This window comes from Paroedura picta, chromosome 10 (assembly GCF_049243985.1).
Source record: "Paroedura picta isolate Pp20150507F chromosome 10, Ppicta_v3.0, whole genome shotgun sequence".
Classification (NCBI taxonomy): domain Eukaryota; kingdom Metazoa; phylum Chordata; class Lepidosauria; order Squamata; family Gekkonidae; genus Paroedura; species Paroedura picta.
This window is the reverse complement of record NC_135378.1, coordinates 5,758,954-5,779,424: the sequence shown is the minus strand read 5'-3', so window position 1 is coordinate 5,779,424 and position 20,471 is coordinate 5,758,954. Positions and strand designations below refer to the sequence as shown.

General features: G+C 47.9%; 1 protein-coding gene across 2 annotated transcripts in view; it reads left to right on the top strand.

Moving 5' to 3' along the window:
- Positions 1-20,471, top strand: part of SLC2A9 (solute carrier family 2 member 9) — an 82,875-nt gene that overhangs the window by 8,007 nt on the left and 54,397 nt on the right. For both annotated transcript variants that reach the window (XM_077302327.1, XM_077302325.1), the window contains exon 2: positions 7,226-7,311. In XM_077302327.1, the coding sequence (XP_077158442.1) occupies positions 7,234-7,311 (78 nt within the window). In that variant the 5' untranslated portion in view covers positions 7,226-7,233. The remainder of the gene's footprint in view (positions 1-7,225; positions 7,312-20,471) is intronic.

The window sequence follows — 20,471 nt, the reverse complement described above, 5'->3', positions numbered from 1 at the left end:
AGGTGGGAGGGGCGAAACAAGGAATCTACAACCAGGCCTGCCTTGCTTTCATGTTCGGTTGGCAGGACAAAGCGTCAGTGAGGAAATTTAACTTACCGAGAAGGTGTTTCAGGGTGAACGAGAACTGTGAGAAAAATTCCACCCACCAGATCTGTTTGGTGGATAAATTTTAGGGCTTCTGCAAGGCTTGCAAGTTTTTATGGTCAACAACATATTGTTGGCATAAAAAATAAGACAAATCAGAATACAGTCAATTAATTCTTAAGTTCACGCAGCTTAATTGCCATTTGTAAGAATTCAACCACTTTATCAATTGTATCTGGATCCTGATTGGAGAGAAGGAACTGTACCTTGCATTTATCAGAGTAGCCCATACATTTAACTAGGAGTGAGTCTAGAGCTTTAGCCTGAATGGCATTGTATATGGGGCAGTAAAAAAAAAGTGCTGTATGGCTTCTATAGAACCTACAAGTACAACGATAGATATAGGGGGAAAAATTCACAGTCAGAGTAGTTCAGCAGTGGAATAGGCTGCCTAAGGAGGTGGTGAGCGCCCCCTCACTGGAAGTCTTCAAGCAAAGGTTGGATACACACTTTTCTTGGATGCTTTAGGATGCTTAGGGCTGATCCTGCATTGAGCAGGGGGTTGGACTAGATGGCCTAGATGGCCCCTTCCAACTCTATGATTCTATGATCCTGCGTTGAGCAGGGGGTTGGACTAGATGGCCTAGATGGCCCCTTCCAACTCTATGATTCTATGATTCTATGACACATCTTTCTTTTTTACAAAGAGGATCGCTGCAGTCATGTGCGAAGATGTGGGTCAAATAAGTCACTGGATCAAGTTTTTGTCTTGAAATTTTTGCAACTCTTTTATTTTTTGAGGGGTCATGGTATAAATCTTGGCTTTGGGTAAGGGCTCCCCAAGTTTCAAGTCAATCACACAGTCAGTTTTTTCTTGGGGGGGGGAGCTTATCACATTCCCATTCCTCAAAAGCATCATGCAAGTCCCACTAGTCTTCAGAGTGGTTTTCCCAATCTTCCTGCCCCACCCCGCCAAGGTAAATCCCTGCTGGGTCACAAGAGGGGTCCCAGGTCTCATGCCGTGGGGCAGGAGCCCAGCAATGGTCCCAACAGCCCGTGTCATTAAAGGTTAATATCCTGGCCCTCCAACATATACTGAAATCATGTTTCCACAACCAGGCCAACCCTAGCACAAACGGGAATGCTGCCCCCGGATCTAGGACAGGGTGGATTCTTTCCCAATGTTCCTCAATGTCCGGGTTGAGGGGGTCATGTGATGGATCACTGCTCCCCCCTATTGAGAAATGCCTGTCCATTGGAGGAAATGATTAGAGGACTAGAAAACAGAATTATTACTCTGACCCAAAGTAAGAAAGGGGAGGAGTTCATAGTCCAGAGCTCTGCAACATGGAATAAAGAGAATACAACCAGTCCTGAAGAGGACAAGGAGATTGACCACAATAGGGAGCCTCTGCAGGCAGTTCGGAAAAAGACTGAACGGCGAAGGGCGAGACAGTTCTCGGGGCATTTGGAGCTCCAGAATAGATTTCAGGCCCTTGCAGAGGAGGTGCAAGGGTCAACGAGGGAAGACGTCCCAAAACAAAGTCCAAGACAAAGGGAAGAGGCCACGGGGACAGAAGGAAATGGAGTTGAGAAGGAAAAAAAAAGGAGAGTACTGGTAATTGGAGACTCCCTGCTAAGAGGAATGGATCGCTATGTGGCTGGGCCCAACCCCCTAACCCGAGAGGTGTGTTGCTTGCCAGGGGCGAAAATTAAAGATGTTTCAGAAAGGCTGCCCAAACTCCTCAAATCTACGGATCGCTACCCATTTGTGATGGTCCATGTGGGAACGAATGACATGTCCCTGAATACAATCACTCCTATTAAAAAAGACTATCAAGATCTGGGGAGGAAGCTCAAGCAAATGGGGGCACAAGTGGTATTCTCTTCAATCTTGCCTGTCAAGGGAAGAGGAATGCATCGGGAGAGGAAGATAATGGAGGTGAATCACTGGCTGCGTAGTTGGTGCCGGCAGGAGAGATTTGGTTTCTGGGACCATGGGATAGGCTTTCTTGAGGAAGGCCTACTAGCACCTGATGGACTGCACTTATCGAAACTGGGGAAGAATGTGTTTGGCAGGAACCTGGGGAGATTCATCAGGAGAGCTTTAAACTAAAGCCACTAGGGGAAGGAGACGATCAACATAGGGAGTGTATGGAAGGAAAACTATCGGAGGCAGCCCAACTGGCAAGGCCAGCTCATAGGGAACCAAAAGTAAAAGGATTCAGTTGTCTTTATACTAACGCCCGAAGCATGGGCAATAAAAAGGAAGAGCTGGAACTTCTCATGCTGATGGAAAGGTATGATCTAGTAGGCATCACAGAAACTTGGTGGAATGATTCTCATGACTGGAATGTAATGGTGGATGGATATGAACTGTTCAGAAAAAACAGAATAGATCGAAGAGGTGGAGGAGTGGCACTGTATGTGAGGAAAGGGCTTACCTGTCAGGAAATGCTAGTGAAGGAGAGCATATCTGCAGTGGAAAGCATCTGGGTGAAAATAAGCGAGGGGAAAACAAACAGTGTGGTGGTTGGTGTCTGCTACCGACCGCCTGACCAACGAGAGGATGTGGATGCTGCACTTTGTGAGCAGCTTGAGAAAATATCCAAACGGCAGGACCTTGTCATCACGGGTGACTTCAATTTCCCAGATATGTGCTGGGAACCGAACTCTGCGAAGCGTCCTCAGTCATGCAACTTTCTGACCTGCCTGGCTGACAATTTCATTTATCAAATGGTAGATGAACCCACAAGAGGTTCATCCATACTGGACTTAATACTGACCAACAGGCAAGAGTTGATGGATGAGGTGAAGGAGGTGGGGACCCTAGGGGGAAGTGACCATGTCCTCATAGAATTCCTTTTGAGATGGGGAGCCAAGGAAGCTTGTAGCCAGATGCGGATGTTGGATTTTCGTAGGGCAAACTTTAATAAACTCAGAGACATGATGAGTGTCATACCATGGACGAGAATGCTGGAAGGGAAGGGAGCATGTGAAAGGTGGGCGCTACTCAAACAAGAGCTATTGCATGCTCAATCAATGACTATTCCAGAAATACGAAAACACTGCAGGAGCTCTAAGAAGCCTATTTGGATGAACAGAGAACTTCAAGAGGAACTAAGAAAGAAAAGGAAAATGTTCAGGAAATGGAAGGAAGGATAGAGCTCTAAAGAAGAGTACCTACAGGTTACTAGGCACTGTAGATCAATCATCAGAAAGGCCAAAGCTGAGAGTGAGCTAAGATTGGCCAGGGAAGCCCATTGTAACAAGAAAAGATTTTTCAGTTATGTGAGGAGCAAACGTAAAGTCAAGGAGGCAATAGGCCCACTGTTGGGTGCAGATGGACAAACTCTAAAGAAAGATGCAGAGAAAGCAGAAAGGCTTAGTGCCTATTTTACATCAGTTTTTTCCCACAGGTCAAAGTGTTTAGGCACATCTAGAGATGGCTGTAGCCAAAGGATAGTGTCCGGGTGGCAGGTTAACATGGATAGAGAGGTGGTCGAGAGGCATTTAGCTGCACTGGATGAGTTCAAATCCCCTGGTCCAGATGAAATGCACCCGAGAGTATTCAAAGAACTTTCCAGAGAACTTGCACAGCCCTTGTCCATCATCTTTGGAACTTCTTTAAGGACTGGAGATGTCCCGGAGGACTGGAAAAGAGCAAACGTTATTCCGATCTACAAAAAAGGGAGGAGGGATGACCCAGGAAACTACAGACCAGTGAGTCTGACCTCTGTTGTGGGTAAGATAATAGAGCAGATATTAAAGGGAGCGATCTGCAAACATCTGGAGGACAATTTGGTGATCCAAGGAAGTCAGCATGGATTTGTCTCCAACAGGTCCTGCCAAACCAACCTAGTTTCTTTTTTTGACCAAGTAACAGGTTTGCTGGATCGGGGAAATTCGGTTGATGTCATTTACTTGGATTTTAGTAAAGCTTTTGACAAGGTTCCCCATGATGTTCTGATGGATAAGTTGAAGGACTGCAATCTGGATTTTCAGATAGTCAGGTGGATAGGGAATTGGTTAGAGAACCGCACTCAAAGAGTTGTTGTCAATGGTGTTTCATCAGACTGGAGAGAGGTGAGTAGCGGGGTACCTCAGGGCTCGGTGCTCGGCCCGGTACTTTTTAACATATTTATTAATGATCTAGATGTGGGGGTGGAGGGACTACTCATCAAGTTTGCAGATGACACCAAATTGGGAGGACTGGCAAATACTCCGGAAGATAGAGACAGAGTTCAACGAGATCTGAACACAATGGAAAAATGGGCAAATGAGAACAAGATGCAATTCAATAAAGATAAGTGTAAAGTTCTGCATCTGGGTCAGAAAAATGAAAAGCATGCCTACTGGATGGGGGATACGCTTCTAGGTAGCACTGTGTGTGAACGAGACCTTGGGGTACTTGTGGATTGTAAACTAAACATGAGCAGGCAGCGTGATGCAGCGGTAAAAAAGGCAAATGCCATTTTGGGCTGTATCAACAGAGGCATCACATCAAAATCACAAGATGTCATAGTCCCATTGTATACAGCACTGGTCAGACCACACCTGGAGTACTGTGTGCAGTTCTGGAGGCCTCACTTCAAGAAGGACGTAGATAAAATTGAAAGGGTACAGAGGAGAGCGACGAAGATGATCTGGGGCCAAGGGACCAAGCCCTATGAAGATAGGTTGAGGGACTTGGGAATGTTCAGCCTGGAGAAAAGGAGGTTGAGAGGGGACATGATAGCCCTCTTTAAGTATTTGAAAGGTTGTCACTTGGAGGAGGGCAGGATGCTGTTTCTGCTGGCTGCAGAGGAGAGGACACGCAGTAATGGGTTTAAACTTCAAGTACAACGATATAGGCTAGATATCAGGAAAAAGTTTTTCACAGTCAGAGTAGTTCAGCAGTGGAATAGGCTGCCTAAGGAGGTGGTGAGCTCCCCCTCACTGGCAGTCTTCAAGCAAAGGTTGGATACACACTTTTCTTGGATGCTTTAGGATGCTTTGGGCTGATCCTGCGTTGAGCAGGGGGTTGGACTAGATGGCCTGTATGGCCCCTTCCAACTCTATGATTCTATGATTCTATGATTCTATGATCTGCACAAATTAAATGGGTTATTGCAACTCCTCTAAGCCCACCCCAAGAGCACGAACCATCTCAGGATTAAGGTGAATGCATGTGTACCCCCAGTCTAGGACTCCTTGAACCCGTACCCCCACTCCTGTCCTCAGGTCTGACAAAGTCACAGGGATTAGCAGGAGGCGATGGGACTTTAAAAAAAATTATCCTTAACACTTTGCTTGTCCTGTATTTGAGAAACAAATATAGTTTCCTGGGCGGAGACTATTGGGGGCCTGTCCAGGCTGTCCAGACATTACTTCCTGTCCCCGGAGGCCTTCTGACTGGCCAGCCCCACTCAGGCCCACTCCCCACAAACCCAGCAATGCCACTTACCTTCATTTTGCTGTTGGGCATCTTCAGGGATGGAGGTTGGCTTCTGGGAGCCTCCCAAGGACAGCAGGCGGAGGCACCTACCTGCCCTAGCCCAGCCAACACTCAGAGGCTGGGTTGTGGCCTTGGGGGGGGGGGGGTGAAGGAACTGCCTGCACTGGTATGGCTGTGTGTGTGTGCAGATGAGTGTGGGCAAATGAGAACAAGATGCAATTTAATAAAGATAGGTGTAAAGTTCTGCATCTGGGTCAGAAAAATGAAAAGCATGCCTACTGGATGGGAGATACGCTTCTAGGTAACACTGTGTGTGAACGAGACCTTGGGGTACTTGTGGATTGTAAACTAAACATGAGCAGGCAGTGTGATGCAGCGGTAAAAAAGGCAAATGCCATTTTGGGCTGTATCAACAGAGGCATCACATCAAAATCACAAGATGTCATAGTCCCATTGTATACGGCACTGGTCAGACCACACCTGGAGTACTGTGTGCAGTTCTGGAGGCCTCACTTCAAGAAGGACGTCGATAAAATTGAAAGGGTACAGAGGAGAGGTGCAGGTGTGTCTCTCCTGGGCTATGGGCTTTGGCAAGCCCTTACCAGCAACTGTTGGTATTTTGGAGTGCAGACAGACAGACCAGCATGGGTCCTGTGAGTCTGGAAAGTGCAGGAAGGTCCCCTTGGGCCAGGACTGACCAGTTGGGAGGGGCAAAGGTGCCCCCCGACCCGCCCACTCCCCAATATCAGCCATCTTTGGCCCATGCCCGCCATTGCCACGCTGCCCACTGACACGCCAGGTAGGTCCCTAGGCCCCGGTGTCGGCAGGCAGGCGGAAGGTGGGAGCCGGGCGGGTGGGGGGGAGGGCTTGGCTAGCCCAGGCTGGGGGTGCCTTCCCAGGCAGCAGGGAAGGCCTGTGGCTGCCAGAAATCGTCGTGGCTCACTTTTCACTTTTCATTGCTCAAGGGTGTTTGGTCGATTTCTCTGGCCCGCCACGCCTCCACCATCTCCATGATGCAGAAACAGGCCTCCCTTCCCCCTGAGAGGCACACCCATCCCAACTGGCTTGCTTGCCCCATGTCTGCTCTCAGCCTTCTCAGAAAAACTGGACCTTGGTGGCTCCATTCCATTAGTAGACCTTGGCTGCCAGGCAGCAGAACTCGGTAGCATATCGGGAGTCAGTTCTTGTGTCCTGACGCAGGCTTCTCAGCTGTTCATGGGATGGTCGGCCTGCAGAGGGTCTTCAAAATGCGCCCTAAGGGCTCGCATGAACAGGTCGTAATCCAACGGCTCAGGTGCCTCCATGTCAAACAGGCCCATATACCAGTTGGCTGCCGCCTTTTTCAGGAAGGTTTTGCCACCCCATCCGGGGACAACTGGTCCTACATGTGGGTCTGCACCTGGACCAGGAAAAAGGATAACTTCTAAGCTAATCCATCAAAAAGGACCCACAGTAATGGGCTTAACCCTGATTTCAGCTACATATCAGGAAAAAATGGTTCACAGTCATAGTTCAGCAGTGGTTGCCTAAGGAGGTGGGGAGTCCCCCCTCACTGGTGGTCTTTAGGCTGATCCTGCATTGAGCAGGGGGTGGGACTAGATGGCCTATATGGCCCCTTCCAACTCTATGATTCTAAACAAAACATGTTCCAGCCAGTTACTTATCCAGAGATTCAATGCAAAATCTTTTCTGTATCTCCAACAGATAACAAAATGGAAAATAACAGCACAGAGACTAAAGAGAAAAATGGCATCAAGGTTCAAGATAATCCAGTAGTGAAAACAAAAGTGGTAAGTGATACTCCCACCCACCCCGCATTTAAAAATAATTAAACATGCAAACACAACTTTGGGAATCCAGGGATGCTCTGTTTGCTAGTCAAATACTAGTCAAATGTTTTGCCTTGGGTTTGGCTGTGTGAGCCTCTGGTTATCAGGGTGTGTACATCCATTTTATTTCTATCGCTTTCATTATTTTAATGTATTAAATGATTTATAATTATACTTATTTTCTGCCCCATCCCCTGAAACTTGGGAGGATTACATCATAATAAAATCACATATAAAAATATACAGATAAAAACACATTAAAGTCGGCCATTGCCTAGATCTTGTAAACTGACTTTGAAGTGTTCCCGGCACATGATGGCTTGCGGTTTTGATAAATATACAGCGTTCGTAAGCTGTCTTGGATATCTTAGCAAACAAAAAAGGGAGTGTAGATCTTTTTAAAAAGTGGAAATTAACAGAAATCCTAAACTTCTTTCTGGTGCTTCCCAGCAAATCTGGAATCTTGTATAATAGTACGGAGTTACTTTGCAAGCAGATCCCAAATGGTACAGTGATTTTAGAAGTAGGCTGTACTTTAAAAAGTTTGTCAGTAGCCTTGTGGGTCTTTGTATTTTGATTCTGTTTCCCAGTGGCTGATGGTATTTCCACCAGCAGGAGAAGAAACTTCCTCCCCACCCCCCTTGGCATCTATGCTGTTTTGAGATGGGTCTGCCAACTCCTCTGGGGGCACAATTTTAGAGGGCAGGGTAATACAAATGCTAATTATATCTAATCATAAGTTATTATCCTGTGAATGACATTAACTCCCAGTATTCAGAGAACACAATTCAAAGCAATCGACAGAAAATGTTTTAAGTGCAGGCCGAGGATCTAAAATTTGGTCAAAACAAGAAACAAAATGGCACACGCCTTTTGTAGTGGCAGGCAGGCGTAAAAATTCAGGAGATACAGCATCTTCCCCTGTTCCACCCACATGTTAGTAGTGGTAATGAAATCAGAAGTGCCTCATTTGAGGGCTGTAGAATAACATTCTAGGCCACATTCTGAGATAAGAAAAGTGGGATCCTGCCTTTTGTATGAATTATGCAGACTGTGCTAATTTATATAGCATGTTGTATAATTCATTCTGGCTCTGAGAGCCATGAAGGGCACTGACACACACACACACACACACACACACACACAACGTTATTCAGTTGGGCCTCTGAGTATATTGACTGGGCTATAAATGAAGAATATCCTGATTCAGTGACACAAACAGAGTATAAATAAAATCAGCCAGCTCACTAAATTGTCACATTAACAGAGCGGGTAGCTCTGTTGGTCTGAAGCAGCAGAACAACATTTGAGTCCAGTGGCACCTTTAAGAGTAACAAAGTTTTATGCAAAGTGTAAGTTTTCATGTACTCCCACATAGAATCATAGAATCATAGAATCATAGAATCATAGAGTTGGAAGGGGCCATACAGGCCATCTAGTCCAACCCCCTGCTCAACGCAGGATTAGCCCTAAGCATCCTAAAGCATCCAAGAAAAGTGTGTATCCAACCTTTGCTTGAAGACTGCCAGTGAGGGGGAGCTCACCACCTCCTTAGGCAGCCTATTCCACTGCTGAACTACTCTGACTGAGAAAAACTTTTTCCTGATATCTAGCCTATATCGTTGTACTTGAAGTTTAAACCCATTACTGCGTGTCCTTTCCTCTGCAGCCAGCAGAAACAGCATCCTGCCCTCCTCCAAGTGACAACCTTTCAAATACTTAAAGAGGGCTATCATGTCCCCTCTCAACCTCCTTTTCTCCAGGCTGAACATTCCCAAGTCCCTCAACCTATCTTCATAGGGCTTGGTCCCTTGCCCCAGATCATCTTCGTCGCTCTCCTCTGTACCCTTTCAATTTTATCTACGTCCTTCTTGAAGTGAGGCCTCCAGAACTGCACACAGTACTCCAGGTGTGGTCTGACCAGTGCCGTATACAATGGGACTATGACATCTTGTGATTTTGATGTGATGGCTCTGTTGATACAGCCCAAAATGGCATTTGCCTTTTTTACCGCTGCATCACACTGCCTGCTCATGTTTAGTTTACAATCCACAAGTACCCAAGGTCTCGTTCACACACAGTGCTACCTAGAAGCGTATCCCCCATCCAGTAGGCATGCTTTTCATTTTTCTGACCCAGATGCAGAACTTTACACTTATCTTTATTAAATTGCATTTGCCCATTTTTCCATTGTGTTCAGATCTCGTTGAACTCTGTCTCTATCTTCCGGAGTATTTGCCAGTCCTCCCAATTTGGTGTCATCTGCAAACTTGATGAGTAGTCCCTCCACCCCCTCATCTAGATCATTAATAAATATGTTAAAAAGTACCGGGCCGAGCACCGAACCCTGAGGTACCCCGCTACTCACCTCTCTCCAGTCTGATGAAACACCATTGACAACAACTCTTTGAGTGCGGTTCTCTAACCAATTCCCTATCCACCTAACGATCTGAAAATCCAGATTGCAGTCCTTCAACTTATCCATCAGAACATCATGGGGAACCTTGTCAAAAGCTTTACTAAAATCCAAGTAAATGACATCAACCAAATTTCCCCGATCCAGCAAACCTGTTACTTGGTCAAAAAAGGAAACTAGGTTGGTCTGGCAGGACCTGTTGGAGACAAATCCATGCTGACTTCCTTGGATCACCAAATTGTCCTCCAGATGTTTGCAGATCGCTCCCTTTAATATCTGCTCCATTATCTTCCCCACAACAGAGGTCAGACTCACTGGTCTGTAGTTTCCCGGGTCATCCTTCCTCCCTTTTTTGAAGATCGGAATAACGTTTGCTCTTTCCCAGTCCTCCGGGACATCTCCAGTCCTTAAAGAGGTTCCGAAGATGATGGACAAGGGCTGTGCAAGTTATCTGGAAAGTTCTTTGAGTACTCTCGGGTGCATTTCATCTGGACCAGGGGATTTGAACTCATCCAGTGCAGCTAAATGCATCTCGACCACCTCTCTATCCATGTTAACCTGCCACCCAGACACTATCCTTTGGCTACAGCCATCTCTAGATGTGCCTAAACACTTTGACCTGTGGGAAAAAACAGATGTAAAATAGGCACTAAGCCTTTCTGCTTTCTCTGCATCTTTCTTTAGAGTTTGTCCATCCGCACCCAACAGCAGGCCTATTGCCTCCTTTACTTTACGTTTGCTCCTCACGTAACTGAAAAATCTTTTCTTGTTACAATGGGCTTCCCTGGCCAATCTTAGCTCACTCTCAGCTTTGGCCTTTCTGATGATTGATCTACAGTGCCTAGTAACCTGTAGGTACTCTTCTTTAGAGCTCTGTCCTTCCCTCCATTTCCTGAACATTTTCCTTTTCTTTCTTAGTTCCTCTTGAAGTTCTCTGTTCATCCAAATAGGCTTCTTAGAGCACCTGCAGTGTTTTCGTATTTCTGGAATAGTCATTGATTGAGCATGCAATAGCTCTTGTTTGAGTAGCGCCCACCCTTCACATGCTCCCTTCCCTTCCAGCATTCTCGTCCATGGTATGACACTCATCATGTCTCTGAGTTTATTAAAGTTTGCCCTACGAAAATCCAACATCCGCGTCTGGCTACAAGCTTCCTTGGCTCCCAATCTCAAAAGGAATTCTATGAGGACATGGTCACTTCCCCCTAGGGTCCCCACCTCCTTCACCTCATCCACCAACTCTTGCCTGTTGGTCAGTATTAAGTCCAGTATGGCTGAACCTCTTGTGGGTTCATCTACCATTTGATAAATGAAATTGTCAGCCAGGCAGGTCAGAAACTTGCATGACTGAGGACGCTTCGCAGAGTTTGTTTCCCAGCACACATCTGGGAAATTGAAGTCACCCATGATGACAAGGTCCTGCCGTTTGGATATTTTCTCAAGCTGCTCACAAAGTGCAGCATCCACATCCTCTCGTTGGTCAGGCGGTCGGTAGCAGACACCAACCACCACACTGTTTGTTTTCCCCTCGCTTATTTTCACCCAGATGCTTTCCACTGTAGATATACTCTCCTTCACTAGAATTTCCTGACAGGTAAGCCCTTTCCTCACATACAGTGCCACTCCTCCACCTCTTCGATCTATTCTGTTTTTTCTGAACAGTTCATGGGACAATGTCCTCAGGGACAATGAAATGGGAATTAGCAGTCCATACCTATAGGCAGAGGATGGGCCCTAAATTAGTTCACAGCATAACAAAGGGCCTCATAGGAAAAATAAGCTAAGTGTATAATAAGGTTATCATTTGTTTGGGTTCAACACTGGGGGGGGGACATGGTAAAGGAAATAAAAATATCAAGATTACAGACTAATAGACAGATGCATCCCCAGTTGTAGAAAACTGAGATTAATTAATAGAGAACCTGTCACTTCACTCTGTCCCTCTCCAGCATGGAGACATCCCCACAGGTATGCAGTTATGGCTTGAGTAATTTGCCCATATAAATACAAAACAAAAATTAACATAGTCCTAGTGTCATAAGAAACAAAATGTTTTCATAACTAATCCTGCAATTTTATAAGTAAACAATGATTTATATAGCCTTTCTCAATCTTTTTACTGTTGAGAAATCCCTGAAATATATTTCAGGCTTTGAGAAAAAAATTAACTCCCACCTAATTGGCAAAACCCGTCTGAGGCCTTTGCAAAACCCCAGGATTTCACAAAACTCTGCTTACAAGAACCTGATTTACCATAACAATTCTGTAATTCCTCAATATATATAAATACTAATGCCACACAGAGATTGCTCATAGTAGCTCAGAGAAAACATGAGGGGAAATTCCCTGTACATACTTACCATTCCAGAACACAAGGAACAGAGCCCAACATTCCAGAAATTTCTTGAACTATCAGAAGACTTTCTTAATGTTTGCGGCTAAGCTATTTTAATCAGCAATACATTTTCCCAAACAGCATGGATTCAATCTCTCAGAGCTGGCAGATCATTATAATGTGGAATTATAATGTATAATGGTAGCAGAATCACAATTGCTGATTAAATAACTGAATCAAAAGCCTGCATCAAGCCTTTGAGTGAAGGGACCTCTGCAAACGCACCCTTTCCCGTGCAGACAGTGGGCCCACCCGGACGGACCACATTCTTTCCCAAAAGATTGTAGCAGTGGGGATTTGGAAGACATTGGAGTCCAGCAGGAGGAAGCCTGGAAAGTGGACCCTTAGAAGAAGACATCCTGTGAAGCCTTCAAAAAAGTGCTTAGATGGGGGAGTCCCTCGGCAGGCTGCCTGGGCTTTGAGCGCCATCATGCACGCACTTGGAAGCCCATCCCGACATGCCAGCCCCGTCTAAATCGCACACCATGAGCTATAAGGCACTCGGTCCTGCCCTCCCTGGTCATCTTGCTCCCAATGGCCAGCCACTTCCCAGGTCCGCCTGACCCTGGCCAGAGCAATGTGGTGGTGAAGAGTGGCAGCCTCCAATCTGGAGAGCTTCCCCACTCCTCCTTCCTGTGCTGCCAGCTGGGTGCCCTGGGCCAGTCCAGGTTCTCTCAGAGTGGTTCTTGCAGAAGAGTTTCTCCCTTGCAGGGTGTCTGTTGTGGGGAAAGGAAGAGAAGGGGATGGGGTGCTGCTTTGAGACTCCTTTGGAGAGTAAAACCCAGACCTTGTGCTTAGATGTCCTAACCAGACTCCCATCCACAGGCTAATGGTCCCAATGCCATTTTAGCCCCAATGGGACCCCTCACTGTGTTCACAGCCACTGAGCAGGCTCACCCCCTTGTCTCGCTCTCTGAGTGCCTGTGGCTCGGGCTCCCTGTTTTCCAGCCAGCTCCTCAAGGTCCCAGTTGTCCCTTGGCTTTCTTGGAGGCCCTGCCAGGTGGCTCCCACCCCCAGAGGAGTTTCAGTGCTCCAGGTTAGATGCAGCCTTCTGTTCTACCCAATGTTGTCTCCATACATCCAACAGGCCTCTGGGCCTCCCGTGAAGATTCATGGGAGCAGACTTGCTTCACCAGATGCAGATTAAGTCTGGCCTGTCTGGACCCAACATGCTCTCCGAAAGGGACCAGGAGGCCAACGCCATCTAGCAGGTTCCCCCTGGAAAGGCCGTCCAGGACACCGAGGTCTCAATGGCTGTGGCAAAGAGCAGTCTTTTGCTGGGCAAACAGGCCCTCAAAGCCCATTTTGTTTGCACAGATAGTTCAAACCCAAAGAAATTTAGAGGAAGGCAAAGAGTTCATTCAGAATCTGGGTCGAAACTGCAGCTTTACTTCCAAATTGAAGCCATGCCGCAGAATAGCCCTGTATTGCCTGCATAAGAAGAAATGATGCTTCTCAAGAAGAAGTAAGAAGAAATGATGCTTCTCAAGATGCTTCCTGGGGCTCGGGAAAGCTCATGCCACATGTACCGTGTTGGGGTTTTAAGTGCCGCAAAACTCTTTGTTGTGCCAAAACCGTTTTAACAGGGCTAGCGCTCCAGATTTTTAGTTTATCTCAGTTTTTCCCTGCTAGTATGGGATATAACCCAGAGGCAAAAACCTTCAGCGGCTTTCTGGCTACATAATGTGCCAGGAGAGGAGAACCAGAGAGGGCTGCAGAGAGACACAAAGCCTGATCACACAAGAATGGGGGGGGGGGGGCTTGTTGCATTTGAAGGTCTTGGGACCAGAGACAAGAGAACATTGTGTCAAGGGGGACAGAGAGCTCTGGTAACTGTCTCTCCCCATAGCACATCACCAGGTTCCCTTACGTAAACTCCTTGTGGTTTTATAATGTCCTAATTAAGATTGGGAGACTTAAAAGGCAGGAATTTAGTTTTGCACGCTACATGTCTTGACACCGTCAGTTATAAAACACTTCAGGGGCGTGTCAAGGTCGTTGCCCCAAGGACCGTGCAAGCGTTTCAATGCAGTTCCTCTAACAACTCCCCTGCCTGTTAAAAATGTTTATTACACTAACAATTTAAACAGAAAGGAGCTACTTCAGTGTGGTGGGGTGAAAAATGTGTCCAGTCTCCATTGGGACAAATTGCAAGCTGAACTGTAGCCAAGTTATCAAAACTTTTAAGGATGGGATACTCTGCAGGATGCAACCAGATTCACTGGAAAGTTTCTGCAGGAGCAGAAAAGCACCTGTTTTGCTCTGCCAAACCTCCAGGGAAGGCTACAGAGTTGGGGATATGGCCGGTACGGTCTGCACAAGCATGGCTAGCCCCCCCTCCATATGCTAAGAGGCCTCTGGCAAGACAGGCTGGTCAATGCTGACAGTGACCTAAATCAGTGGTCCTTAGCCATGCCCCCCCCCCCCCGACACATTGCCTGCCAAGGAGTGGGTGCGGATTCACTTTCTGCCTGGAATAGTTTAAACCCATTCTTGGACCCGCAGAAACAGGTTTCAACTATAGTTAGAACGATACCAGCTAGACACAATGGAAAATTTTTCAGTCTGAGTAGCTCAGCCGTGGAATGGGCTAGGGAGGTGAGGAACTCCCCCTCACTGGCAGTCTTCAAGCAGCAGCTGGACAGATCCTTCTCCTGGATGCTTGAGGCTGATTCTGCATTGAGCAGGGGGTGGGACTAGATGGCCTGTGTGGCCCCTTCCCAGTCTAGGATTCTAGGAGTCCAGTTCAGCAGTGGAAGGGGCTGCCTCAGGAGGTGGGGAGCTCCCCCTCGCTGGTGGTCTTCAAGCAGCGGCTGGACAGATCCTTCTCCTGGATGCTTGAGGCTGATTGTCAAGCGCTAAAAGAACTCACAACAAAAACTTCTATAATAAGAAAGATTTAATGGAAGTACTCTAGTCACTGTAACTCAAGAAGTCAAATCTACCCCACGATAGAACTGCAAGCCCTTTTCAATACAATTCTCCTGCCCAAAACTTGAATGTTCCCAAGGGGAGGGTGCCCTCATCCCCAGGTGTCAGCCCAGGCATCCTGCCAGGGGTGCTACAATTCACAAGTCCTTGGACTGGCCGCGCCTATTGACAAGATACAATGTTGTTGTTACAAAAAGCAGAGCTAGCGAGCAGGGATCAAAGGACAAACAGTTCAGAGCACTACAGCACTACAAATCATGATAACATGGAAACAGAAAGTAAGCTTCGGTTACATAGAGAGGAGGCTTTGGTTACATAAAAAGCCTGGGAAAGAATAATGGAATACAGACAAAATGGGGTAACCCCTGTTCATGGACAAAACATGGCAGAGAGCAGGCACTGATCCTGACACTGATCCTGCCTTGAGCAGGGGGCTGGACTAGAGGGCCTGGATGGCCCCTTCCCACTCTAGGATTCTATGATTCTAAATGCTGAAAACTATTTGAGGGGTCACCTGGGTTTGCAGAATTATAGTTTCCCCTTTCCTTTTTTACATATCTCCAGTCAGGGAGATGGGAGCCTTTGAATCAGCCCTCCACTATCTTCCTCAAGGTCTTTAGCCTGCCTGGTACATGCAGCTGTGTGCGATTGTTTGGGCTGAACGATAAGGACTTACAATGGCCAGGAACAGAACGTGAAGGTTGCTGGAACAAAAGTCCTTTTGCAGATGCGGGAGGGAAGGGGAGCTGGTTGCCGAGGCGGTCTGTGGCGAAATTTTGACTTAACTGTAGGCTCCAATGATGTCCTTCAGCTGTTTATGGCCAGTTATATTTTGTAGGCTGTCTTTTATCCTCTGGGAGAGATACCAAGGGAAAAACAGTATTCTTGGCCCTGCTTTGGATCGTGCCTGGCCTTTTTGCACTGCTGTACAAATAAATACTGACAGGTTTCATTTTCCTGGGCTCCAAGATCACTGCAGATGGGGACTGCAGCAAAGAAATTAAAAGACGCTTGCTCCTGGGGAGGAAAGCTATGGCAAATCAAGACAGCATCCTAAAAAGCAGAGACATCACCCTGCCAACAAAAGTGTGTTTAGTCAAGGCTATGGTCTTCCCAGTTGCAATGTATGGCTGCGAAAGTTGGACCATAAGGAAGGCTGAGCGTCAAAGAATTGAGGCTTTTGAACTCTGGTGCTGGAGAAGACTCTTGCGAGTCCCTTGGACTGCAAGGCGAACAAACCGGTCAGTCCTAGAGGAGATCAGCCCTGACTGCTCTTTAGAAGGCCAGATCCTGAAGATGAAACTGAAATACTTTGGCCACCTCATGAGAAGGAAGGACTCCCTGGAGAAGAGCCTAATGCTGGGAGTGATCGAGGGCAAAAGAAGAAGGGGGCGACAGAGAATGAGGTGGCTGGATGGAGTCACTGAAGCAGTAGGTGCAAACTTAAAAGGACTCCAGGGAATGGTAGAGGACAGGAAGGCCTGGAGGATCATTGTCCATGGGGTCGAGATGGTTCGGACATGACTTCGCACCTAACAACAACAACAACAACAATAAATAAACGTCTTCTTTTCCATGCTGGCCTGGTGGTTTGGCTCTTGTGTCATGCCAGGCACCAGTGCCTCACTCCCTGGCATTTTGTGTTTGGCTCTGCCTTCTGTGGCAGCCATCTTGTGATTGTGCCCCCACCCTGTGTGAGAATTCCAAAGCTGCTCAAAGGCTCAAAAGGGTTGAGGACCTCTAACCTAAAGGATCAATGTTATTCCTGCCTGTTTGAATGCTGGAGACATGTATTCCTGGTGAGAGCCACTTTGGTCTGTCTCATGAGGAGGTGAGCTGCCACGTCAGTTCAGGCTTTGGCCAGTGAGGAAGGGCATGTGTCGCATGAGTCCAGCCTTCAGCTTGTCCAGGGACTGGGGAGCCATTCAGAGGGCCATGATCCACCAGGTCCTGAGCCCCACCTCGGAAGGCTGGGCAGTGTGGAGGCTGACATCTCCCCGCAGCAGAAGAGGAGACCATTGCAGCGCCAAGACGGCAGGGGCCTCTCTGTCTTCCCAGCTTCCCACCTTCCCAGCAGACAGCCCAGGAGATGAGGGATGGGGCAAAGAGCCCTGCGAGTCCCTGTGGGACCGCCCCACCTGACCCAGGGCTGGCGTCAGCATGCCCCACCAGAGGAGGTGGTGAACTGGGGGTCTGGGGAAGTCAAGGCCCCCAGCAGCTGTGATGCTGCACTCACATCCTCCCTCTGCCCCTGGTCTCCTCTGTTCCCAGCCGCATGTGCTGCCCAGCACTGCTGGAGGAGGACCTGTGAGGGGAGGGCCAGGCGTCGCAGTTCCTGGGGGCCATGGCAGAAGGCCTCCGAACTGTCTCCCTCCCCCCCCCCCGCACCCTCATGGCATGCAGTTGGTGTGGGCAGTGTGACTGCAGGGGAAAGCAACAGCCTGCCTGGGGGGGGGGAGGCAGAGGGAGGATGCATAGGCAGGTGGGGGTCAGGCCCAGGGATGAGGATCCCTGAGCCACACAGGCAGAAAGAGGGGCACCATTAAGTGGGAGTAGAGAGTACCAAATGAATCTGCAAAACTAATTTTCTTGACAATGAATTGTCTACACTGGACTCTATGAGCTAATGGCTACTCCAAAAATGAGACCAGAAGAGCTATAAAACCATGATAAAACCCACAGCTGAGGAAAAACAGGGAAAGTCAAAGCCCACAGGGAAAGTCAAAAGAATCACTGACTGGTTGGGGAAATAGATGAAAAAACTTAACCTTCAAACAGTCTTCAGACCCACCAGAAAAATACAAGGCAAGACAGACCTCTTTACATGTGCAGGACTATACCACATACCATCCAGCTCTGGACAAGAATACATTGGGGTCACAAAATGTAGCCTTCAGACAAGAATAAAAGAACACGAAAAGCCCTGCAGACAAAATGAACTTGAGAAATCAGCATTATCTGTTCTAAACTGACCTGGAAGACACAGAATTACTCAACAGTTACTATGTTAGGCTATAAAGAAGAAGAAGAAGAAGAAGAAGAAGAAGAAGAAGAAGAAGAAGAAGAAGAAGAAGAAGAAGAAGAAGAAGAAGAAGAAGAAGAAGAAGAAGAAGAAGAAGAAGAAGAAGAAGAAGAAGAAGAAGAAGAAGAAGAAGAAGAAGAAGCTTTAGGATGCTTTGGGCTGATCCTGCATTGAGCAGGGGGTTGGACTAGATGGCCTGTATGGCCCCTTCCAACTCTAGGATTCTATGATTCTATGATTCGAAGAAGAAGAAGAATATAGTTGGTTTGTATATGCCGCTTTTTACCCAAAGGAGTCTCAAAGCAGTTTACAATCTCCTTCCCTTTCCTCTCCCCACAACATACTCCCTGTGAGGGAGGTGAGGCTAAGAGAGCCTTGATAGTACTGAAGAAGAAGAGCTGGTTCTTATCTGCTGCTTTTCTCTACCCGAAGGAGTCTCAAAGCGGCTTACGTTCTCCTTCCCTTTCCTCTCCCCACAACAAACCCCCTGTGAGGGAGGTGAGGCTGAGGGAGCCCTGAGATTACTGAAGAATAAAGTTGGTTCTTATCTGCTGCTTTTCTCTACCCGAAGGAGTCTCAAAGTGGCTTACAGTCAACTCCCCTTTCCTCTCCCCACAACAGACCCCCTGTGAGGGAGGTGAGGCTGAGGGAGCCCTGACATTACTGCTTGGTAGGACAGCTTTATCAGTGCTGTGGGGAGCCCAGGGTCACCCAGATGGCTGCATGTGGCGGAGGAGTGGTGAATCAAACCCAGCTTGCCAGTTTAGAAGTTGGCGCTCCTGACCACTAGACCAAGCTGGCTCTACAAGCCATTGAAATTCAGAAACATCAGTACAGTTTCAACAAAACAGAAGATAATCTGAAAATCAATAACCACTGGCTACCAGCCCTGAAAAACCAGGGCTCTAAAAACACCCCAGAAGAGTTCATCAGACCTTGACTAACAACCTTTCTAATGAACTCCACCCAGAAACAGGAAAAACACCTCCTAATTGACTTGCTAATAAACTCCACACAGGAAAGGCGCTTCCTAGCTCCAGTCCATCCCTAAGAGACTCCCAGACAGACAGGAATGTGATGAGACGACTAGAGCGAGTGTGGCGGAAGACTCGTGATGAGGCTACAAGAACATCTTATCGCACGCTTATGACAGATGGCGGTGAAAGTGGCAAAGAGAGAGTTTTTTGCCGTGGAAATCGCGTCCACAAGCTCTCGCCCGGCCCAATTATTTAGGGTAGTTTGATCCCTTACCGCCCTTGAGAGGCACCAAAATGTTAGTCAATTGGAACCCATCTGTGAGGCATTAGCGAGCTATTTTGCGGATAAAGTCTTGTTGCTCCGCCGTGACCTTCCCGCCACGATTAATACAGTTAACGAACTGGAGACCTGTTGGCCGCCGTTGGTAGTGAGGTTTGATGGCTTCAGGTGGCTCTCTTCTCCTGAAGTGGACAGTTTGCTGGGATCAGTCAGGGTGATCACCTGCCCCCTTGATCCCTGCCCCTCTTGGCTCCTCAAAGGAGGGGGCCAGGAGATAGGAGGCTCAAGGAGGCGGTGGTTCGCCCTCTCCTGAAAAAATCTACACTGGACCCACGGGACCCTGCCAGCTACCACCCAGTGTCACATTTAGCGTTCCTGGGCAAGGTGCTGGAGAGGGCCATGGTGGACCAGCTCCTAGCTTTCTTGGAGGAAACTTCGGCACTCGATCCATATCAGTCTTGCTTCCATCCTGGCCACGGGGTGGAGACCGTGTTGGTCGCCCTATTGGTTGATCTCCGTCGCCAGCTGGATAGAGGTGAGCCAGCTGTATTGGTTCTCCTGGACTTATCGGCGGCCTTTGACATCATGGATCATGACTTGCTGGTCCACCACCTCGCCGGCACAGGAGTAGGAGGCACAGCCTTGCACTGGATACGCTCCTTTCTCCAGAACCGGACCCAGAGGGTAGCAGTGGGGGAGAAGTTCTCACGCCCTTATAGACACCCGTGTGGGGTCCCACAGGGCGCAATTCTCTCCCCTACATTGTTTAACATCTTCATGCACAGCTGGTGTGGAGCTATGGACTGGGTTGCCATCAGTACGCTGATGACACCCAGCTCTATCTCCTCATGGATGGCCGCCCGGACTCCCCCCCCCCGGAACCATTTGCCAGATGTTTGGAAGCAGTGTCTGAATGGTTCGGCTACTAGCACCCTACCTGTCCCCCAAACACTTGGCCACAGTGATCCATGCGATAGTAACCTCCAGAATAGATTACTGTAACTCGCTCTATGTGGGCCTACCCTTGTCCTTAATCCGGAAACTTCAGCTGGTGCAAAACGCAGCTGCTAAGGTCCTCACTGGCACACCTTGGAGGGCCC